Raw genomic sequence first — 24,927 nt, forward strand, 5'->3', positions numbered from 1 at the left:
TCTGAAGATCAGCTCGAATTGCCGTAGTATGATCCACATTTAATTGTATGAGATCCTTCAGTTGTTTAAGCTCGGTCAAAACCAGATCAGCGGAGGCCATATTCTTTGCAGCAGGCATTTTATCTGGGGAAGGGGGATCCGGTTTAGATCGTTTCGTGCCTGCCGAGGCAGCGAAGGCAGCTTCGATTTTCCCAGATTTCGATGTCGCCATAATTAGGAAAATGTTAATGCCAAAAATTTGCGATAATGAAGTCAATGGTCCAACTTAATCTTATAAAAAGGAGCGGGGGCTCGCAGAGCCTTAGACTCAGGCGGCCATCTTGTGTGTCGCGCGAGAGCGCCCCCATATATATCTTATATCTATGTATTTACATAACAGACTTGTGTTGGTTACACTGTCATGTCTGTCTGTGGCTATCAGGTGGTACCCTGAACAGTGGAAGGTGCACTGTACAAAGACAATATGCTCTGTCTGCAAAGCTCTGTCTCTCAGGCAAACTCAAAAACACACACAGGCTCTTCTCTTAATTTGTTAATCCACTTTCGTTTTATTTTGATAATTTACAGCAGTTGTCAACCAGACAACCTAAGCTACCCTGGGTACTTTTTGCTAATATGATCTGTCTGTAAAACCTTGTCTCTCAGGCTTCCCACACACAGGCACACACAAAGATAGGCACATACACAGGCATACCGATTCTAGCAATCACGCATGCACAGGCATGCAGATATACATGCATGCACATAGACTCCTCCCCTCACATGCATGCACCCAAGCTCTCCCAAATTAACATAAACTCACACAGGTTGCCATAGACACACACACCCCTCACAGTCTGCCATAGATGCATATATACATAGGCTCTTACCCACACACGTACACTCATACAGGCTGCCACAGACAGATAAGTTCTTGGAGGAGAAGTCCATTACCTGCTATTAAGTTCACTTAGAGAATAGCCACTGCCATTAGCAATGGTTACATGGAATAGACTTAGTTTTTGGGTACTTGCCAGGTTCTTATGGCCTGGATTGGCCACTGTTGGAAACGGGATGCTGGGCTTGATGGACCCTTGGTCTGACCCCGTATGGCATTTTCTTATGTTCTTATGTTCTTAACCCCCCCCCACCCCCAATATACAGTCAGCCACAGATGCATATACACAAGGTTCCCACTCACGCTTATACACACATAGATTGCCACTCATGTCTACACACACAGACAGGGCATCTTCTTTAGGAAAACTCCTTAAGCTGCTGTGGGATGGGGGTCTGCAGCAGCCCTTTCCTTCTTTGGCTGTCACGGGATAGGGTCCCACAGCAGCCCTCTCATCTTTTGGCTGCTACAGGATGGGAACCGCAGAGGCCAACCTGCAGGTCTCTTCTTCTTGGGTTGGGCGGCCCTGACTGCATGTGCCTGAGCCCTAAAACATGAGCTATGAGCCATGGGCCACCCAGGCCCACTTATGGCAATGCCACTGTTGTGGATTGCAACTGGCTGAAAGACAGGAAACCCTGAGTAAGACTAACTGGTCAGTTCTTTCAAAGGAGGATGGTAAATTGTGCAGTGCCCCAGGCATCTGTACTCGAACCAGTTCTTTTTAATTATCTTCTATAATAATTGTTGTTTAGCATTCCTTATTGTTGGGAATGAGAGAAGTCTAATATAATGTCATTCCCTATACGTACAAGGATCAGTCCAGAGAAGTGGGTTGTGCCTCCCTACCAGCAGGTGGAGTCAGAGAACAATTAGAAGTTTGGGCACTGCTACATAACGAGTGTGCCACCTGCAGTCCCTCAGTATTTCTCTGACTCCAGCAGCTGGAAGAGAGGCACCTGCACTCTTAGTTAATTTTTCAGTTTAGTTAGTTAGATTTTTTTCTCCGGATTTTTTTCTTCAGGATTGCTTCCTGAGGTGTTACGCACCTTCGTGGGCCATCCCTCAGTCGAAGCCGGATGTCCGGGGGGTTGGTTACCTCCGTCAGGGTTTCGTCCATCACCACTCAGAGTGTGAAGACCAGGGGCTCCTGGTTACTCACCTCCGTGGCTGCTCCCCCAAAGCTGCTCCTTCGACCCTCTCTGTTCTACAGGACTCAGTAAAGTTTAAAAAAAAAAGTAATACTGAGTGAGACTTCCTCTGTGGTTTCGAGCTGAGGTAAGGAGTCTGGTTGGGACAGCCAGCCTTGCAGGCACTCCGGGGTGTTTGGCAGCCCTCCGGCCCCTTTCCCTCTACTCCCGGAGCTCCGGATTGCTCTGAAGGGACGGGGTAAGTGTTTTTTTCGCCGGTCAGTTTTTGGCGCGGCTCACCACGCTCGGCAGCGCGACCCGTTGCAACGGGTCTGTCGGCATTTTTTTCTCCCTCCTCTGTTTCGGCGTGCATTTTTTTCTTCAGCTCCGGTGGGGGACATTATTGTGGCCTTGCTCCTTTCTGATATCGGACCACCGGCAATGCGCCATTTTTTTCTATTTTTTTCCGTTCCTTCCCTCAGCTCCTGGGCCGCATGGCTGCGCGTTTTTTTTTTTTTCAAGGGGCCCTCACTTTCTCTCCGCACTCTGTCAGGCATGTGGGTGTGAAGGCAGAATTTAGTTTTGTTTTTTCCCTCCCTTATCCTTCCTAGAGATGGAGAGTTCGTCGGGCCCTGAGCCCTTCTCCTGGGACGGGGGGTCTTCATGCCAAGGCTCAAGGGAGGAGGGATCCCCTCCAGTCTTAGCCTTTGTGGTGGAGGACAGCGCTGGGGGACTGGGTGAACGGCTTCTCAGGATCCCATTCTAGCAGATGGAGACCCGGGGGGGGTTGCCGGAGTCTTGTTAATGCACCAGGCTTTCCTGGCCAGAAAGCAGGCGGGCTTCAGGAGGCAAATTCAGTCAGTGGGTCTTTCTGAGCCGCCGCTCAAGAAGGGTCAACTCGAGGAACAGCAGGCCCGCGGGGGAATTGATGGTACCCAGGGGCCGCAGACCCCGCCCCCACCCTCCGGATTTCTGGATCCGGATTCGGCTCAGGTTCCGGATTTGGTTCCTGATCTTGGGGATCCTGATCAAGATGCTGCAGATGATGATGATTTGCCACCCACAGAAGGGGATGATCCCAGCGTAGTCCGCCTTTTTAAGCGGGAGGAACTACGACCCCTTATTCCCCAGGTGTTGGAAGTTCTGGGGCTTAAGATCCCTCAGGAAGAATCAGATAGTGATAGGGTTAATCTGGTTCTTGACGGAATTTGGGGGCCCACTTCATCCTTTCCACTGCCTAAAAAGGTTCGCAAGCTGGTGACCTCGAGTGGGATGCACCAGACGCGGGGCTCAAGGTGGGCAGAGCTATGGCCAAGCTCTATCCTCTTTCAACAGATGTCTTGGATCTTCTGAAAATTCTGAAGGTGGATGCGACGGTTTTGGCCGTGACAACGAAGATCACTATTCCGGAAGCGGGTGCTGCAGCTTTAAAAGATATGCAGGACCATAAACTGGAGATCCAGTTGAAGCGAGTCTTTGAAGTAGCTGCATTGAGTCTTCAGCCACGATCTGCGCCAGCCTTATGCAGAGGGCATGTTTGTGCTGGTTCAGGCCTCTAACAACACTACAGGAGCTGGCAGTGGTGCTGCCTTGGAGGGCGCTCGTTTGGAGGTGGGCATCGCATATGTAGCAGATGTGCTTTACAACCTAGTGTGAACTTCAGCGCGCAGCATGGTTTCTGTAGTGACTGCGCGCAGACTGCTGTGGCTGCGCAATTGGTCAGCGGATTTGTCTTCAAAATCTCAGCTGTGTAACCTCCCATTTAAGGGTAAGCTCCTGTTCGGTGAAGAACTGGAGCAGTTGGTAAAGCTACTCGGAGAATCTAAGGGACATAAATTGCCAGAAGATAAAAGGCCCACCAGAAAGGTGTTTCCTTCGCGGCCGCGTTTCCGGGATTCACGCCGATTTCGTTCCAGCAGGTATTCCTCGCATTCCACGTCTAAGCAGACTTCAGGACAGCAGCAGTTCTTTTGAGGGGGTTGTCGTCCCAGCCGAGATTCTGGACACCTCGGGACAGGAGGTAGTAAACCTTCCCAATGAAGCCACGAGTCCCCCATTCCATCGTTGAGGTCCTGGAGGTGATCAGAGGCTATGCTCTAGAGTTTTCATGTCCCTTGCTGGAGGTGTTCGTGGAGTCCCGTGTGGCTTCGCGCAGCAAGCAGGAAACGGTACGGGAGACTCTGCAGTGCCTGATCCAGCTACAGGCCATTGTCCCGGTTCCAGAGGCAGAAGAGGGTCGGGGACGTTACTCGGTTTACTTTGTGGTTCCCAAAAAGGAGGGCACGTTTCATCCCATCCTAGACCTACAGAAGTTGACCCGTTGTCTCAGAGTCTCTCGTTTTTGCATGGAAACCCTGCGGACGGTACTGGCTTCCGTTCGGACGGGGGAGTTCCTTGCGTCCCTGGATCTTATGGAGGCTTATCTGCATATTCCAATATGGCTATGTCACCAGCGGTTTCTACGCTTCAAGGTATTGGGACAACACTTCCAGTTTCAGGCCCTTCCATTTGGTCTGGCGACGGCTCCTCGAACTTTCACCAAAGTCATGGTGGTGGTAGCAGCCTTCTTTCGCAAGCAGGGGATCCTGGTCTATCCATACCTGGACGACTGGCTGATTCGCGCCAAGACCAGGGAGGACTGTGAAAGATCGGTTCGCTTGGTGATGTTCACCTTGAGATCGCTCGGATGGGTCATCAATCTTCAGAAGAGTCACCTGAAACCCACCCAAGAGCTGACCTATTTGGGAGCCCATTTCCATACCTTGTGAGACAGTCTTTCTGGCGTCGGACCGGTAGCCAGGTTGCAGAGCCAGATACAGGCGCTTCTTCTCAGACAAACACCCACTGTGTGGCATCATTTGCAAGTGCTGGGATCCATGGTGTTCACCTTATACTTGGTTCCTTGGGCGTTCGCCCACTTACATCCGCTACAGCGTGTGCTGTTGTCACAGTGGAGTCCAGTGTCAGAGCAGTTCCACCTACCCTTGTCTCTGCTTCCATAGTCCAGAGCCAGTCTCTCATGGTGGCTTTCGCGTGACAATCTGGAGAAGGGGATGCATTTGAACCCACCGAATTGGCTGATAGTCTCCACTGATGCGAGTCTGTCAGGCTGGGGAGATGTGTGTGACACCAGATCTACCCAAGGGCTTTGGTCTCCAACTGAGGGCTCGTGGTCCATCAATTGTCTCGAGACAAGAGCGGTACGTCTTACCCTTCAAGCGTTTCTACCCTGGATTCAGGGTCGCATGGTTTGAGTGTTCTCCGACAATGCGATGACGGTGGCCTACATCAACCGACAGGGCGGGACGAGAAGTCACACGGTGGCGCTCGAAGCACGTCTTCTGTTCGCTTGGGCAGAGTGTCATCTCGGGGGAATTGCCATGTCGCAGGCATGGACAATGTGCAGGTGGATTTTCTCAGCAGGCGACAACTCGACCCAGGAGAGTGGGAACTCTCCCGAAGCATGGAACCGCATTTGTGCCAGATGGGGGTGGGGGGGTCCCACAGTTGGATCGGATGGTAACGCGGGAGAATGCGAAGACAGAACACTTCTTCAGCCGACAAAAAGAACAAGGCTCAGTCGGTCTCGACGCTCTGGTGTGCCCCTGGCCAATGGGGATTCTGTTGTATACCTTTCCCCCCGGCCTCTCATCGGTTGGTTTCTCTGTCGCATAGAACTCCACCCCAGAAGGGTGGTGCTGGTGGCTCCAGAGTGACCACACTTCCCATGGTTCACGGATCTGATTCGCTTGACCCTAGAGGGTCCTTTGCAGCTGGCTCAACTACCACATCTACTTCGTCAAGGTCCCATCTTTTCGGATATGGAGGATCGCTTCTCTCGCGCGGCTTGGCTTTTGAGAGGCGACGTTTACTATTGAGTGGTTATTCTGAACAAGTTATTTCCACTCTATTGCAGGCAAGACGTCCGTCCACTTCCCTGGCCTATGTGAGGGTATGGAGGCTCTTTGAGACCTGGTGCATTCAGCACTCTTGCAATACTTTAATGGTCAAGGTGTCTCTGGTACTGGATTTTCTGCAACAGGGGCTCAAGAAAGGTTTGGCGTTCAATTCTCTTCGGGTCCAGGTAGCGGCCTTGGGAGCCTTGTGGGGAAAGTTTGCCAGTGGTTCGCTTGCAGCACACCCTGACATTGTTCGATTTCTCAAGGGGGTCAAACATTTATGACCTCCCATCCTTGTGGTGTGTCCAGATTGGAGTTTAAATCTTGTATTGCGTGTGCTCTGTGGCGCTCCTTTCGAACCGCTACGCACCACTTCCCTGAAAGATCTAACCTTGAAGACGGTGTTCTTGGTGGCCATTTGCTCGGCACGTCGGATTTCTGAATTGCAGATCCTGTCGTGCTGTAACCCTTTTTTGCAGATTCACGACGATAGGGTGACGTTACGCACGGTTCCTTCCTTTGTTCCTAAGGTGGTTTTGGCCTTTCATGTTAATCAGACAGTGGAGCCTCCAGGGTTCCCACAGGGTTCCAGGGGGTTGCCTCAGGCCAAGGATCTTCTTCTTTTGGATGTGTGTCGGGTCTTATTGCGTTATCTAAAGGTTACCAATGACTTCAGACGCTCCGATCATTTGTTCATTCTTTTCGGGGGTGCAAAGAAAGGGGACAAGGCATCTAAAGCAACCATTTCTCGATGGATTAAAGAGACTATTATTTTGGCATACTTGGTCTGCGGCAGCCAAGTGCCTTTGGGTCTCCGAGCTCATACCACCAGGGCTCAGGCTACTTCCTGGGCGGAGTGTCAGTTGCTATCACCTCAGGAGATCTGCCGGGTGGTGGTGCGGTCCTCTTTGCACACATTTACTAAGCATTATCGCTTGGACGTTAAGGCCTCTGATGAGGCGTCCTTCGGTGCAAGTGTTCTACGCGCTAGTCTTTCGGGTTCCCGCCCAGTGTAGGGTGGCTTGGGTACATCCCACTTCTCTGGACTGATCCTTGTACTATAGGGAAAAGAAAATTGGTTCTTTCCTGCTAATTTTCGTTCCTATAGTACCAAGGATCAGTCCAGAGGCCCACCCCTTACTTCAGTTACCAAAAGACTGTGTTGGCTACAATTTGCCTAGTTTTTCATAGAGCTCCTTTTTTGCAGATTACGATTGTTGGAGCAGTTTTTTTCTAACAGTTTATTTACTCATGTTGTTTCCTTGAGTTGAAGTGGGGGACAGTGGTTTTTCATCGCCCCTTTGCCCGTTAGTATTGGTTGTTTGGCTTAGGTACAGGTCAATACTGAGGGACTGCAGGTGGCACTCTCGTTATGTACCAGTGCTCAAAGTTCTAATTGTTCTCTGACTCCACCTGCTGGTAGGGATACACAACCCACTTCTCTGGACTGATCCTTGGTACTATAAGAACAAAAATTAGCAGGTAAGAACCAATTTTCTTTTGTATTTCTACATTCTGACGCACCTTTGATGACCCAGGCTCACAGGCGGTCGCTGGACACCATCTGCGCCAGGGGTCCCGTTCCCTCACAGAATACACCATGGAATTCCGAACTCTGGCAATGGAATTAGGATGGCAGGAGGACTGCTTGCGGGCACGCTATCTCGAAGGACTGTCATCCACTCTAAAAGACGAACTAGCAGCCCGAGATATTCCTGCATCATTGGAGGACCTCTTCTCCTTGGTCGGGTGGATTGACCACTGCCTCCAGGAACGGCATCGGGAAGTAAGGGCCATACGACTAGTGGCCCCAGAACCACCTCGGTCCATTAGCCCCAGATCAAGGGCACCACTGAATATTTCCCCGTCAAAGGAAGAACCGATGCAGATCAACCGCGGTTGCCTTACTCCCGAGGAACGCCTCCGAAGGCGGAAGTCTGGTCTCTGCCTCTACTGTGGGGTCCAGGATACCATATCCAGACTTGTCTGGTGCGTCCGGGAAACTCCAAAGCCCTAAGCCCGGCGGGGGTCTCGAGCTTGGGCACTACAGTTACAGGCCCTCAACTACTGCTTCCCGTCTCCCTCTTCAGGGAGGCACATTCGTTTTCCACCACCACCCTCGTGGATACTGGGGCTTTTGGGAATTTTATTCTTGAAGAGTTAGTGACATTACTCCAGATTTCTGTGCATCCCCTTGAGGTTCTGCTGCGAATAGCCTCCATCCATGGAGGACCTCTACCTAACCGCATCACCCATTGCACCCTAGCCATCCGGCTGACCGTAGGGACTCTCCACGATGAAGAGATTTTTCTCTTGGTCCTGAAATGGTCAGTACACCCCATTGTCCTCGGCCTACCCTGGCTACAACTACACTCCCCACACTTTGACTGGGAGATGCTCCAGCTCATCGAGTGGAGTCCTCTGTGCCAGACACATTGCTTACTGGGGGTGTCCCCGTCCGTACCTGTGTTAATGTCCACGACCCTTCCTAGGCTACCTACACCCTACGCTGACTACCAAGATGTCTTCTCAAAGCAACAAGCCGACATCTTATCACCTCTCCGGACGTTTAACTGCCCAATCGAGCTATTACCCGATACCATGCCTCCCAAAGGGAGAACTTACCATCTCTCGCTTCCCGAGACCCAGGCCATGTCAGCTTACATCAAAGAGAACCTGGCCAAAGGATTCATCAAGCCTTCAACATCCCCTGCAGCTTTATTGTATCAACCTGTGTATGTCTGCCTCTCTCCCTGGTACAATATAATCTAAAAATAGACATTGTATACTATTCTCATTTTTCCTTTTTCTCTTTTATTAACAGATAAATTAATGTACTGAATTGTATTTCTTAGGTTACAGTGTTGCAACCGTTGGTCTACGACAGCTTCGCCCCGCCTACCTCACTCTTCTTGCGGCTCCTCCCGCTCACCTCAGACTAATGGCACCCCCGGACCGGCTTTGTTGCTGCTTCCCGCCATACTCCTCCAAGGTACCATAGGGTGCACGCCGCCCTCATCTTTATTTCCTCGTTGGCGCGAACCTCAGGGGCGTCCCCCTGAGATGACGTCGCGCTGCCCGGATATATAAGCCTACTACTTTTGCTAGCTAATCAAGTTAGCAACCCAGAATTCTACAGATGGGATTCGCTCTCCATACCGAAGCTACTCTGCCACTCCAGCGTTATCTGGAACTCTTACCCGCTCCTCGGGGGCCTCTTCTTCTTCTTTCAGGTGCTATCAGGAAATCGGTACTCGCTCCTTGAGGGCCGATGTTCCCTGAGTCGCTGGCTGCATCTACAACCCTTTCTACTTGGAAGATTTCACTAACAGTTTCCATCTGTGAGTACAACTACCATCTATTCCACAGTACTGCTTCCCTGGAACCAGGTACTCGCTCCTCGAAGGCCTGCCCTCTGTTCCAATGCCAGACCTCTCATCTAGTGGAATCGCTGTGTCAGTACAATACCACTGAGTCTCTCTGCTCTAAGGGATAAGGTACTTGCTCCTCGAGGGCCTGCTCTCCCTGTCTTGGAGCGTCTCCTATTCTACCTGGGACTCTGTATGTTTCTCACTGTTTACTCATAATTAAGAACATAAGAACATGCCATACTGGGTCAGACCAAGGGTCCATCAAGCCCAGCATCCTGTTTCCAACAGTGGCCAATCCAGGCCATAAGAACCTGGCAAGTACCCAGAAACTAAATCTATTTTATGCTACTGTTACTAGTAATAGCAGTGGCTATTTTCTAAATCAGCTTAATAGCAGGTAATGTACTTCTCCAAGAACTTATCCAAGCCTTTTTTAAACACAGCTATACTAACTGCACTAACCACATCCTCTGGCAACAAAATCCAGAGTTTAATTGTGCGTTGAGTAAAAAAGAACTTTCTCCGATTCACATCTATCCGTTCTAGACCTCTCATGATTTTAAATACCTCTATCATATTTTCCCTCAGCCGTCTCTTCTCCAAGCTAAAAAGTCCTAACCTCTTTAGTCTTTCCTCATAGGAGAGCTGTTCCATTTCCCCTTATCATTTTGGTCACCCTTCTCTGTACCTTCTCCATCGCAATTATATCTTTCTTGAGATGCGGCGACCAGAATTGTACACAATTATCAAGGTGGGGTCTCACCATGGAGCGATACAGAGGCATTATGACATTTTCCTTTTTATTCACCATTCCCTTCCTAATAATTCCCAACATTCTGTTTGCTTTTTTGACTGCCGCAGCACACAGAACTGACAATTTCAAGGTGTTATCCACTATGATGCCTAGATCTCTTTCTTGGGTGGTAGCACCTAATATGGAACCTAATATTGTGTAACTATAGCATGGGTTATTTTTCCCTATATGCATCACCTTGCCCTTATCCACATTAAATTTCATCTGCCCAATTTTCCAGTCTCACAAGGTCTTCCTGCAATTTATCACAATCTGCTTGTGATAACTGAACAATTTTGTTTCATCTGCAAATTTGATTACCTCACTCATCGTATTTCTTTCCAGATCATTTATAAATATATTGAAAAGTAAGGGTCCCAATACAGATCCCTGAGGCACTCCACTGCCCACTCCCTTCCACTGAGAAAATTGTCCATTTAATCCTACTCCTGTTTCCTGTCTTTTAGCCAGTTTGTAATCCACGAAAGGACATCGCCACATATCCCATGACCTTTTACTTTTCCTAGAAGCCTCTCATGAGGAACTTTATCAAACGCCTTCTGAAAATCCATGTACACTACATCTACCAGTTCACCTTTATCCACATGTTTATTAACTCCTTCAAAAAAGTGAAGCAGATTTGTAAGGCAAGACTTGCCTTGGGTAAAGTCATGCTGACGTTGTTCCATTAAACCATGTCTTTCTCTATGTTCTGTGATTTTGATGCTTAGTACATTTTCCACTATTTTTCCTGGCACTGAAGTCAGGCTATCTGGTCTGTAGTTTCCCAGATCTCCCTTGGAGCCCTTTTTAAATATTGGGGTTACATTAGCTATCCTCCAGTCTTCAGGTACAATGGATGATTTTAATGATAGGTTACAAATTTTTACTAATAGGTTTGAAATTTCATTTTTGAGTTTCTTTAGAACCCTAGGGTGTATACCATTTGGTCCAGGTGATTTACTACTCTTCAGTTTATCAATCAGGCCTACCACATCTTCTAGGTTCACCGTGATTTGGTTCAGTCCATCTGAATCATTATCCATGAAAACCTTCTCCAGAACGTGTATCTCCCCAACATACTCTTTAGTAAACACCGAAGCAAAGAAATCATTTAATCTTTCCGTGATAGCCTTATCTTCTCTAAGTGCCCCTTTAACCCCTCGATCATCTAACGGTCCAACTGACTCCCTCATAGGCTTTCTGCTTCGGATATATTTTAAAAAGTTTTTACAGTCAGTTTTTGCCTCTACGGCCAACTTCTTTTCAAATTGTCTCTTAGCCTGTCTTATCAATGTCTTACATTTAACTTGCCAACGCATATGCATTATCCTATTTTCTTCTGTTGGATCCTTCTTCCAATTGCTCCATAAAAATGTCATTTATTCCATCCAGGAACTTTACATCTCTAGCATATACCGATGATACATTTACCCAGCCAATATTGGGGTGATTGAAGTCTCCCATTATTACCGCACTACCAATTTGGTTAGCTTCCCTAATTTCTCTTAGCATTTCACTATCAGTCTCACCATCTTGACCAGGTGGATGGTAGTATACTCCTATCACTATAGTTCCCCGACACACAAGGGATTTCTACCCATAAAGATTCAATTGTGCATTTAGTCTCCTGCAGGATGTTTATCCTGTTGGACTCTATGCCATCCCGGACATAAAGCACCACACCGCCTCCCGGGTGCTCCTCTCTGTCATTGCGTATAATTTGTACCCCGGTATAGCACTGTCCCATTGGTTGTCCTCCTTCCACCATGTCTCTGAGATGCCGATTAAATCTATGTCATCATTCACTGGTATACATTCTAATTCTCCCATCTTACTTCTTAGACTTCTGTCATTAGCATACAAACATTTCAAAGTTTGTTTCTTGTTTTTATTTTCATTCTGCTTTTTAATTGATAGGGATATGTTAGAATTTTTTAGCTCAGCTGAGTTTTTAGTTACAGGCACTTGGACTACTTTTCTTATGATTGGAACCTCACTGTCAGGATGCACTAATTCTAATGCATCATTAGTATCCTTTGAAGATACCTCTCTCTGAACCATGCGCTTCTGAGCGACTGTCGGCTATCCCCTTTGTTCTAGTTTAAAAGCTGCTCTATCTCCTTTTTAAAAGTTAGCACCAGCAGTCTGGTTCCACCCTGGTTAAGGTGGAGCCCATCCCTTCAGAAGAGACTCCCCCTTCCCCAAAAGGTTCCCCAGTTCCTAACAAAACTGAATCCCTCTTCTTTGCACCATCGTCTCATCCACGCATTGCGACTCCGGAGCTCTGCCTGCCTCTGGTGACCTGCACGTGGAACAGGGAGCATTTTAGGGAATGCTACCCTGGAGGTTCTGGATTTAAGCGTTCTACCTAAGAGTCTAAATTTGGCTTCCAGAACCTCCCTCCCAGATTTTCCTATGTTGTTGGTGCCCACATGTACCACGACAGTCTCTTTCCACTACAGCATAGCCAAGCAGAGGATTCGCTATTCCAGCGTCCTGTGGGATACTCGCCCAGCCGGGCACAACATCTACTACTCACTACTGCTACCTCTGGTGGTTTCCAAAACTGTTTAAATAAAGATTCAATTCTGTGTTTGTGTGTCCAGAGTGTAGCTTGACACCGTGGTCCCTCACGGGACTGCCCCCCATGAGTGTGGTCAGCTGCCACAGTGTCCAAGGATCCACCCAAACATCAATACCCATAACAACAATTTTCTCTATTTATGACTTTACTTGTAGTAAAAGCCTGTCCAGGGTCATGGAAATTCTATGAAGTGTTGGAAGTTCATAATGGAGATATGTGGACTAATCGTTGAGAGTACAGGTTGAGCTCGGGTATACTGTGTGATAGTAGAGGGGATTGGACAATTCAGAGAAAGAGGGGTAGAGCTGGAGACTACAGCCACAGACAGGGGTGGAGCACAGTTTCCATACGTGGTAGTAGAGAGTGGATTGGAGAATAGAGAGAGTGGGGCAGAGCTGGAGAGTATAGGGATAGAGAAGGGCAGAGGTCAGTTTGCATACCAGCGATGCAGGTGCAGGGCAACTTTCCTCTTTCTTATATTTACATGGAGTGCTGCGTAGTTCATAAATGAGTAGTTCTTTTTTATTTTTAATTGTGTTGCTTTTCTATGTTTTATAATGGCCATCTTACTAAATAAAATATTGTTGAGTGTTTTTAAAGCAGAAAATGTGAGATGATCTGGAGTGTGGCTAAAATTTATCTTAGTAATTCTGATTTTCAGCACTAACTAGCTAAATTTAACCAACTAATTCTGATTGCATAGAAGAATCTTCACTCTCACCAATGATAAAATGAGTTGGAAGGCACAGCCTAATAGAAAGGAGTAGTGTCAGGCCCTTGCATATGTGCAAAGTTCTTCATGACTCTTGAAAGACTATAGAAGAGAACTAAGATAAGTTGTTAATACAAATATGGTTGAGTGCCTCAGCAGATGATTTTTCCCTCATAATTATTTGTTCCTCTTCTTTTCTTTCTTCCTGTATATGAAATTGCATGGTAGTTTTTTGCTACATATTCTGTGAAAAAATGTATATAAAATACTAATTTTTGTTTTGTATTCTTCCATGACACAGGTTAATGTGAAATGTGATGAAATCACTTTAATAAATATTGCTGACATTTTGGCGAGGATTGCTGCTATAGAACGTGGTCTTTCTCTGCTTCTTTGTGGAGAAACTATAAATCCCTGTAAGGACAGGTAGGAATGACTTACATTTCCTCTGCTTAAATGATACCAGTCATTACAGCACTAATAAACATTTAATAGGTTAATAAACAAATGATTATGGAATAATTAAATCAATTGGATTTAAAGCTTTACTATTAATTATATCATAATTTTAACTTCATTTCTCTGAGAAGCAGCTGCAGTGACTCACACTGAAAGGTGACTTGAGGTCTGCTGAATGCATAAGACTCTTAGATATTGCCTAAAAAGCTTTTTAGCATGTCCTGGTGATTTCTGCATATAGTCGAGCTTGTCACTCTTCAGTTCTTCTTTAATCTTTTGGAGGAGGAGGAGGATATCCTATCGAGCACTGGCATTTTAGACCTTTATTTTTCCACTTTTCTCCTTTCTGGTGCTGACTTAATGTCTGTTTTCTTCTATTTTCCCCTACTAAAGTTTGTGTGAACTTTCCAAAGTTTTATTTCTTTTTTTGTCATTGTTGCTTCAACTTGATTTGTGATTACAGTTTTGCCTCACAGTCCATCTTTTTTTGCCTTGGAAAAATGTCTTTGATTGATTTTGGATGAACAATTTTTTACACTAATGCTGCGAAACAAGTTAGCAGCTATAAGGGCTGCTTAAAGTGCTCCTATAATATGTCTTTTATTGATGGATCATTCCAAATAGTGCTGTTCGTTTTTGGGTGTATGTCACAATGTCTCAGCTTGCAACCTCTGAGCAAAGATGTTATTGCAAATATTTCTAGCTCAGCAAAGCCTGCCTTCTAGCATAAATAAGTCTAGTTCATATTTTTCCTCAAAATAAGCCTCTGAAGTCACCCATATTTGTACTATTGGCTAGACTTCAAGAAAGTGGTACTCAGCTGCTTTGACTCTGAAACAGGAACAAGTTCCACTTCCCCACACTCAGGTCAGTGGTTTGAATGCTGCTGAGTCAAAGTGGACAAATGTTGAGCCTTGAACTGGAGGCATTTGCATATTGGCTGTCCCCATTAATGCATGACTCAGAGGGCCTATATGTTTTGAAGTGTCATAAGAACATAAAAAATGCCATGCTAGGTGAAACGAAGGTCCATCGAGTCCAGCATCTTGTATCTGACATTGGGCAGTTTGAGTCACAAATACTTGGCAGATCCCCAATAGTTAATCTGTTTCTTATATGATACTCCCAGGGGTAAGCATTGGCTTTCCCAAAAATACCTGGCTAATAACTAACTGTTTCTGGACTTCAGGAATTTGTCAAATCCTCTTTTGAACCCAACTCTGTTAATTACCTTGACCAAGTTGTCTAGTATATGCCATAGCTTGATTGTGCACCGAGTGAAAAAATATTTCGTATGATTTATTTTAAATCTGCCAAATGCTATTTTCATGGAGTCTCCTCTAGTCCTAGTGTTTGAAATAATCGTTCTCTGTTTACCTGTTGCATCCCACTCATGATTTTTCTAAATTTCAATCGGTCTTTTTTCCCAAGCTAAAGAACCCTAATCTGTTTAGTCTTTCTTCATAAGGGAGCTTTTCCATACCCTTTATCATTTTTGTCATCTTTCTCTATACCTTTTCTACATCTGCTATATCTTTTTTGAGATGGGGTGACCAGAACTGCACACCCAGGATGTAGTCACACCATGGATTATGAAATTCTCAGTTTTGTTCTCTGTTCTTTCCAAATAATTCTTAACATTCATTTTGCCTTTTTGACCACGTCCACACACTGAGCTGAAGATTTCAAGTTATTGTCCACAAGGACTCCATGGTCCTTTTCCTGGGTGGCAACATCTAGCAGAGAACCCAGCATTGTGTATCTGTAGTTAAGATTATATTTCTGTGTGTGCATTGCTTTGCCCTTGTCCACATAAAATTGCATCTGCCATTTAGATTCCATTTTCACAAGGTCCTTTTGCAGTTCCACAATCTGCTGCCAGTTTAATGATTCAACACGGTCATCTGCAAATTTTGTCATTTATTGTTCCTTTCTCCAGATGTTTTATGATTGTGCTAAATAGGGGCACTCACTAACGACCTTTCTCCATTTGGAAAACTGACCATTTAGTCCTACCCTCTGTTTACTGTTTTTTTTTTTATCAAGTTACTATTCCATAATATGACACTTCCTCTGATCCCATGACCTCTCAATTTCCTGAGGAGTCGCTCATGAGGATCTTTGTCAGATGCCTTCTGAAAATCCAAATACTTTGTTTCAACTGGCTCACCTTTATCCGCATGTTTGCTTATACCTTCAAAAACATCTAATAAATTGGTAAGAAAAGACTTCTCTTTGCCAAAACCTTGTGACTCTCCTCCATTTAATCATGTCTGTCTTTATGGTTAGTAATTTTTTTTTAAAGAAAACCTTCTATCATTTTTCCTGACACAGATATCAGGCTAACTGGTCTATAATTTCCCAGATGATCCATGGAGTCCTTTTTTAAAAAAATTGATGTCACTTTGGCTACTAGGATTGCCAACTTTAAACTGAAAATTCTGAATACTAACCGATTGTAGTACTAGTTTGGGGGGGTGGAGGGGTGGGGGGTCCTCCTTGGAGTGTTGCAGTGGCTTTGCTTCAGAGGTGCCACATTGACTGCACAGGCTGCACCCATGCTGAAGCCTGCCTTGTCTGAGCCAATGAACCAGATGGAGAGGGAGGGAACGAATGCTTGATTTTATGGTAGGCATGACAATGTTAAAAACTGCTGTGTATGAAATGCATCCACCTACAAAAAATATGGATCAGGACCTAAACTGAAATTTCTGTATTATCTTGTATATGAGAAATGACAAGTACCCCACTTCCACTCTCTAATAGATTTTTCTTCCTCATACCATTTCTTGCTTTCCTCCCTCCAATTTTTTCACAGTTTTCCTTTTCCTCTACATAGAAACAGAAGTGACGGCAGAAGAAGACCAAACGGCCCATCCAGTCTGCCCAGCAAGCTTTCACACCTATTTGTTTTCATAATCTGTTACTCTGACCGCTGAGGTCAGGGCCCTTATTGGTAACTTTTTGGTTCCAATTCCCTTCCACCCCCACCATCGATGCAGACAGCAGTGCTGGAGCTGCATCTAAGTGAAGTATCTAGCTAATTGGTTTGGGGTAGTAACCGCCGTAATAAGCAAGCTACTCCTGTTTGTTTACCCTGCATGTGCAATTCAGTCATTGTTGGTTGTCTGAATAAAAATCCTCTTTACTTAATTCCCTCTGTTGCTGAAGCAGTGAGCTGCACTGGATACTTATTCCAAGTCAAGTATCTTGCTTAATTGATTCGGGGTAGTAGCCACCGTAACAAGCAAGCTACACCCATGCTTATTTGTTTACCCAGACAATGTAATTTATTCCTTGTTGGTTGATGCTGAATGTAAATCATCTTTTCTTCATTTTTCCTGCTGTTGAAGGAGAGAGCTATGCTGGATGTGCATTGAAAGTGAAGTATCAGGCTTATTTGATTTGGGGTAGTAACCGCCTTAACAAGCCAGCTACTCCCATGCTTATTTGTTTACCCAGACTATGTAATTCATTCCTTGTTGGTTTATGCTGAATATAAATCATCTTTTCTTCATTTTCCCTGCCGTTGAAGGAGAGAGCTATGCTGAATGTGCATTGAAAGTGAAGTATCAGGCTTATTTGATTTGGGGTAGTAACCGCTGTAACAAGCAAGCTACTCCCCTGCTTTTTTGTGGATGCAAATCCTTTTTTCCACATTTCCTCTTGCCGTTGAAACATAGAGCAATATTGGAGTCGCATTAACTGTGTGTATGTTTATTGAATAAGGATATTAATCTCCAGGTAGTAGCCGTCATTCCCGCAAGCAAGCCACCCCTTCCCTCTTCTCTTCATTCACATCCTCTAGACTTTATGGATCCACAGTGTTTATCCCACGCCCCTTTGAAATCCTTCACAGTTTTGGTCTTCACCACTTCCTCCGGAAGGGCATTCCAGGCATCCACCACCCTCTCCATGAAGAAATACTTCCTGACATTGGTTCTGAGTCTTCCTCCCTGGAGTTTTAAATCGTGCCCCCTGGTTCTGCTGATTTTTTTGCAACGGAAAAGGTTTGTCCTTTCATGGCCGAAGATTCGGCAGAGCTGGTAATTCCCAGTCCGCTTCGGGAGCCAAGACTTCACAATGAAGGGGCGCCGGTCCATTCCTCGGTACCAGCAGTAAGGGGCAGGCTGTCCCTGTTTTTTGAGGAATGGGCCAAAGTAACTTCGGACCAGTGGGTGCTTACTGTGATAAGATAAGGCTATGCTTTAGATTTTGCATGTCGCCCTCGGGACCGGTTTCTCATCTCTCCCTGCGGTTACGAAACCAAGCGGAAAGCGGTACAGGACACCTTGCAGCGACCTTTGCAGCTAGGGGCCATCGTCCCAGTTCCTTCGGAGGCAAGAAGGAAAGGTCGTTACTCCATTTACTTCGTAGTGCCAAAGAAAGAGGGATCCTTTCGGCCCATTCTGGATCTGAAAAGGGTAAACAAATGTCTCCAAGTGCCACGTTTTTGAATGGAGATGCTCCGGTCATTCATTGCCTCGGTGCGAAAGGGAGAGTTTCTGGCATCCTTGGATCTCACGTAAAGCGTACCTTCATATAGGCATCCATCCAGACCACCAGAGATTTCTCCGATTTTCGGTACTGGGTCAGCACTTTCAGTTTTGAGCTCTGCCCTTCGGTCTTGCCACCGCGCCCAGGACGTTCACCAATATAATGGTTGTGGTGGAAGCCCATCTTTGGAGGGCCGGGTTTCTGGTGTATTCTTACTTGGACAACTGGCTGATTCAGGCAAAATCGAAATCGCTTGCCAGTGTGGCGATTCACTGAGTGTTCCAGCTCCTGCAGTCGCTGGGCTGGGTGGTCAATTTCACCAAGAGTCGGCTGGTGCCCACTCAGTCCTTGGAATTTTTGGTATTCTGTCCGACACTCAGCAGGGCAGAGTCTTTCTTACCACAGAACGCATCTCCAAACTGCAAGGCCAAGTGAGAGACATATTGTGCAAGCATCCACCCAGGGTCCGGGATTATTTGCAGGTTTTTGGCTCGATGATTTCAACCCTGGAACTAGTACTCTGGGCCTTTGCTCATATGCGGCCTTTACAGACCGCATTGCTTTCCCGATGGAACCCAGTCTCCGAACTTTTTCATCTACCTGTTCCGCTTATGGATGCGGAGCAGTCCACTCTCGAGTGGTGGCTGATAGCGGAACATTTCTCCCGAGGATTTCCCCTGGAAGTGCCCGAGTGGACAGTGGTCACCACGGATGCCAGCCTCTCCAGTTCCGGGGTGGTATGCTGGGGGAAATCGGTACAAGGATTATGGTCTCCCGACGAATCACAGTGGTCGATCAATCGTCTGGAGACAAGAGCGGTGTGGTTAGCATTACAAGCGTTCCGTCCTCTCCTCCAAGGGAGGTTGGTCAGAATTCTGTCAGACAATGCGACCACAGTGGTGTATATCAATCGCCAAGGATAAACCAGGAGTCAGCCTGTGGCGGTGGAAGCTTGTCAGTTGATCAGCTGGGCGGAACAGCACTTAGCATCGCAGCATCTCACATAACCGGCTTGAACAATGTGCAGGCAGACTTTCTCAGCCAGCACCGTCTTGATCCCGGGGAATGGGAATGGGAATTGGCAGACGCAGCCTTTCAACTCATATGCGATGTGTGGGGCAGGCCCAGCATGGATCTCGTGGCAGCGTTTCGGAATGCCAAAGCCCCGCGCTTTTACGGTCGTCGCAGAGAGACGGGAGCAGAAGGGGTAGATGCCCTGGTTTTGTCCTTGCTGACCGACGTTCTGCTGTACGTCTTTCCGCCTTGGCCGCTGATCGGCAAAGTGCTCAGGTGAATAGAGATCCATCCAGCAGAGGTAATCGTGGTGGCTCCAGAATGGCTGAGATGTCTATGGTTTGCGGACCATCTCAATCTAGCGGTGGTGGGGCCACTGCAGTTTCCAGTTCTCCCAGACCTGCTGCATCAAAGGCCCGTTTGTTTGGAAGAAGTTGATCGCTTCTGTCTAGCGGCATGGCTTTTGAAAGGCAATGACTAAGTCGCAAAGGTTATTCTCCTGCTGTGGTGACTACCCTCCTGCGATCACATAAAACATCCACCAACCTCGCGTATGTTAGAGTGTGGAAACTTTTTAAATCTTGGTGCCTGGACTGGGAGGTTGCTCCTACCCAGGCTTCAGTGTCTGATATTCTGTGTTTTCTTCAAAATGGTCTGTCCAAGGGCTTATTGTGCAGTTCTCTAAGAGTACAGGCTGCAGCTCTTGGTTGTTTGCGTAGTACGGTTCAAGGCGTAGCGTTAGCGGCACATCCAGATGTGGCTCGTTTCTGACGGGGAGCAAAGCACTTGCGTCCTCTGGTGAGGCTTCCTTGCCCATCTTGGAGTCTGAATTTAGTTCTCACAGCTCTGTGCTCAGCACCTTTTGAGCCTTTGAAAAGGGCGACTCTGAAAGATCTTACCTTGAAGGTCATTTTTCAGGTGGCCATTACATTGGCTTGTAGCGTGTCGGAACTCCAGGCTCTTTCCTGTAGAGAACCTTTTTTGAGGAGCTCTGATTCGGGGGTTTCCTTACGGGCAGTTCCTTCTTTTCTGCCAAAAGTGATTTTTTCCTTTCATGTCAACAAATCGGTGGAGCTTCCAGCCTTTGTGGAGTTAGACCGATCGGATCCCTTGTCTAGGGACTTGCAGAAGCTGGACATTCGCAGAACGTTGCTGCAGTATCTGGAGGTTTCAAATTACTTTTGTGTGACGGACCATCTTTTTGTGCTGTGGAATGGTCCCAGATGAAGTCAAATGACTTCCAAGACTACCATAGCTCACTGGTTGAAGGAGGCTATCAGCTCGGCCTATTTGCTACGTGGTAGACCTCTTCCAGTTGGGCTTCTTGCCCACTCTACTTGTTCGCAAGCGGCATCTTGGGCAGAGTGCCAGATGGTTTCTCCGCAGGAGATTTGCAGGGTGGCTACTTGAAAATCCTTGCATACATTTGCGAGGCATTACAGACTGGATGTACAAGCACCGGGTTCAGGAGGATTTGGAGAAGGAGTGCTGCGAGCGGGCCTCTCCGGATCCCATCCCAGGTAAGAAAGCTCTGGTACATCCCAGGAGTCTGGATGATCCAGGTACGTACAGGGAAAGGAAAATTAGTTTCTTACCTGACAATTTTCGTTCCTGTAGTACCACGGATCAGTCCAGAGTCCCGCCCATCAGAGGCATGGAAGTGAGGGAGAGTCCGCTCGGTTATTATTTAGTTCGCTTTCAGATCTGCAAAAATTTGGATTGACCATCCTCAAGTGGTTCTACAGGTTCAGGTCCTAGGAGGGTTCAGTGAACTGGTTATTTCTTTTTTCTTGTTGAAGGGTTATTGTACATAGTTATGGTGGTTTTTGAGAGCAATTCTGCTTTAACATTGAGTAATACTGCCGGACTGTAGGTGGCACCATTCTATATAAGGCGGAGTTATGTTTTGAAAACTTCTCTGTCTCCATCTTCTTGATGGGGGGCAAAACCCAGGAGTCTGGACTGATCCGTGGTACTACAGGAATGAAAATTATCAGGTAAGAAACTAATTTTCCTTTTCACTCCAAATGGCTTATTTTACAGTAAATGTTTTGTGTAACAGCCACTGCTTTTAAAGAAATGTATGTTATGTAGCAGTCAAATTGCATAGCACATTTCAGATAACAGAACAATTAAATAAATTCCCTAACCTTTTAGTGACTGAAGTTTTATCCTCTTTCTCTATTTTGTCTTTTTTTCTGCATTCTTTATTGAAACTTCACTCTTCTTATTCTTTCCTGTCATCTGTTCCTCTTTTACTGCCTTTTGGTTTCTTTTTCCCCAGATCAACCATCCTCTATTTTTCTCCCATTCTCCATTACAGCCCCTCTTTTTTCCCAGCATGACTCCTTTTCCTTTCTCTTATTTTCATCTTATTCCTCTGCAATCTTCTTTCTTTCCTCTTTTTCCTCCTCAGTCTTCTGGTGCTCTTCATAACCATCTCTATTTCTTCTGCTCTGCAGCCTGTCCCTTCTTGTCATATTTTTTCTCTGGTCTCTCTCTTACTTTTATCCTTCACTCCTATAGTTTCTTTATATTGCCTCTTAGCTACCCTTGTTCCCTGCAGGCTCTCTCTTGCTTCTTTCTCTTTCCTGTAACCTTGCTTCCTCCCTGAAGTCCGTTTCTCTCATCTTTCCTTCTTTTTCTGGCAGGTTCTCTCCCTGACTTCCATTATTCTCTAGTTCCTCTTCCTTCCATCTCTTCCATTGATCATTCTTCCATACATATTTCTCTCCCTGCTGCAGCCTCACTTCTCATTGCTTTTCTCCCCTGCAATCTTTTATACTACACCAATAGCCTCACCTGTGATTGCCTCAGCAGAGTCTCATGGTTTTTCTTCCCACCCAGTGCAGCTCATTATGCCCATCTCTCCCTATGGGAGCCTCTTTATCTTCCAATCCAAGTTGGAATAGCAGTAGGTACTTTAGGTGTCTCTCCTGGCTTTGCTGGTAGATAAACTAAAATTCAATAGTTTCTGGAAACTCCCTCACTGCTCTTCAGTGCAGGAGTTTCAAAAGTGGAAAAGACAGATTCTCAGCGCATCTATTGGACTAGCAGAGTTGCACAGCTCATCTTTCTCTGCTCCAGTTTCTTTTCTTGTTATTCTCTCCTTTTGTGAGGTGGTTTGGGGGTGAGGGGTGCCTGGCCATGGCTGCAGTGGCTCCTCCATGGGGATTGCCTGATACCAGGTCCTTCTATCCTTTCCCCACCCCTATCCTGGGTCCTCTACTCACATTCCCCAGCTAGCTGCCACCTGCATTTCAGGTTTTCTGGGTGTACTGATGCTAGGGGAGGGGAAATTAAGGCAATAGGGAACAGGGAGGGCAGGGGACCATCAATGGTATACCTTCCCTGCAGGAGGCAGAGCGGAGCTCTAGATTCAGTCCTGCAGAGCCCCGAATATCTGCAACTTTCTGATTTCGTTGTAAGTCAAGCTCCCTACCTACCATGCCTATCTGGTTCCCCTTTTGGAGTTCAACAGTTTATACTGTTGGACCACTCATTTCAGTAGGCTTGTTTCTCTTGGTGTTTCATGGCAGCTTATGCTGCTTCTTGCCATGCCTTCATATCTCTATCAGCATTTTATTTTACCCATTTCTGAGCTGATACATTCTCTCTACACTCATGATTCTGAACAGGCCAGGTCAACAGTCGCAGCAGTGCTCTCCTCATCTTCCATTCTCACATCGAATTCTGTGCACATGCTTTCTTTGCTGATCCAGAGGCTGTGCATGCTCCCACCCTGAGATCTGTCTGCAACTTATTAAATCTGATTCTCTTGCAAGCTAAAGCACACAATTCTTGCAGCCTTGCTATGGTTTGAATCATGCTGGTGCTCCTTAAGTGAAACTACAGTTTAAACCATCATGAGGCTGCAAGAATAATTTGCTTTAGCCTCATACTCTTTGGCTACAGAAGAGAGAAGAGAAAATGTGTGTATTGAGGGAGGATGGACTTTCCAGTCAACCAGCCAGAGCTAAAAATCTGAATATTTTCCACACATTTTAGCCCTCATTCTGTCTTCTTAATTTCGTATTGTCTGGAGAAACCTTATGCAGTTGGCAACCCTGTTAGTTACTCTTCAGGTAATGTGGCTGTTTTAAATGATAGGTTGTAAATCGCTACAAACCAGTCTGCATTTACATGTTTGGGTTTTTTCAGAGCTGTGGGGTGATTACCATCCTGTCCCAGTGATTTGTTATTCTTTATTCTGTCAATCTGATTTATTGCGTCCTCCAGTTTCACAGTGATTTCATTTAATCGCTCAGCGTCATCACCATCATAAAATGTTTCCTTTGTATGACCTTCCTCCTCGGTTCATATAGATTTTCTGCTATTTTCTTGTGTTCCCTGAGCAACCCTTTTACCTCTTAGTCATTTTGGATGTTCCTAGTTCTAAGGTAGCTCATCTGCAGGAGACAAGGAAGCATACCCTATCCTTTATTTGGCCCATTCAGAGGAGAAATATTCCTGATGAGGCTATTTAACAGCTGCACTATTGAATGTACCTCCAAAATTAGCTGAATAAGTTTATCTGGCTGACTTTGCTATCCAGACTGGGTCTGAATGTTGACCTAAATGATTTTTATGAAAAAATACTTTGTTGTGTTGAATCATATAACCAGCTTTTAAAAAAATGTAAGCGATTTAATATTTTAAATATGTTAATAAATATGTATACTTTCAATTCAGTTGACCTTTTTCTTTTCAGTGTGATAGGTGCTCATACGATTGCCCAGTTCACTAAGAAACTTCTCAGTGAAGACATTGCTGTTCTATCTGAATCTGAAATGTTACCAGTTCTAAAAGGAGCTTTCATCTTTGTATGTCGTCAAATGTATAACACGTGTGAAGGTTTACATGTGCTTATTCCTTATGGCTTACACGAATCCATTGCTGAATCGTGGAAAAAGGTAACTATTTTTTTGCAAATGTGTTTATAAATATTGTATTCTAAAACCTAAATATAAAGAAATGTAAGAACATCTTTATAATTACTTTTATTTATAAACCACAATTAACAAAGTAAACACTTTGCTGTCATTGAGGGGATAGCATCTACAGGGCTATACACTCAGTGAGGTGTAAAGTACCTAATATTATGCCGTTATTGAGGAGTAATGGCCCAGCACTCTTGCACCATTGAGAAGAATAATGTTTCTAGCATGCATAATCAGTAAGTGGGTAATATATCCATAGCTCTGCAGTCAAATGTGTGCATAATTTATCCAGTGAATAAAGGAATAATGTATCCAGTGTTGTTTAGGCAGTAAAGGCATATCCAATGCTGTGAAGTTAATGAAAGCTAATGTTCACAACACTATGCAGTTAGAGGTAGATTTTAAAAGTATTGCTTGTGCAAAATGGCCACATACACATGTATGTGGGCCATGCGTGAGCAATGCAAATTTTAAGAAGCAGGGAAGGATGCCACACCCATAATGAGGAGATGGAAAAGGGGCAGGACATAGGTGTTTTGGGGGTGGAACCAAGACTGATGCATGTAACCATGAATTTTGGAGAGATAGAGAGAGCCTCTTTATAGGTTCAGTCTGACATTCTATATATAGGTACCACTGTAGAGGGGC

General features: G+C 45.8%; 1 protein-coding gene across 3 annotated transcripts in view; it reads left to right on the top strand.

The window, feature by feature from the left end:
- Positions 1-24,927, top strand: part of TBC1D32 (TBC1 domain family member 32) — a 661,976-nt gene that overhangs the window by 237,924 nt on the left and 399,125 nt on the right. For all 3 annotated transcript variants that reach the window (XM_029596414.1, XM_029596412.1, XM_029596413.1), the window contains 2 exons: positions 13,671-13,795; positions 24,051-24,252. In XM_029596414.1, the coding sequence (XP_029452274.1) occupies positions 13,671-13,795; positions 24,051-24,252 (327 nt within the window). The remainder of the gene's footprint in view (positions 1-13,670; positions 13,796-24,050; positions 24,253-24,927) is intronic.

This window comes from Rhinatrema bivittatum, chromosome 3 (assembly GCF_901001135.1).
Source record: "Rhinatrema bivittatum chromosome 3, aRhiBiv1.1, whole genome shotgun sequence".
NCBI classification, from domain to species: domain Eukaryota; kingdom Metazoa; phylum Chordata; class Amphibia; order Gymnophiona; family Rhinatrematidae; genus Rhinatrema; species Rhinatrema bivittatum.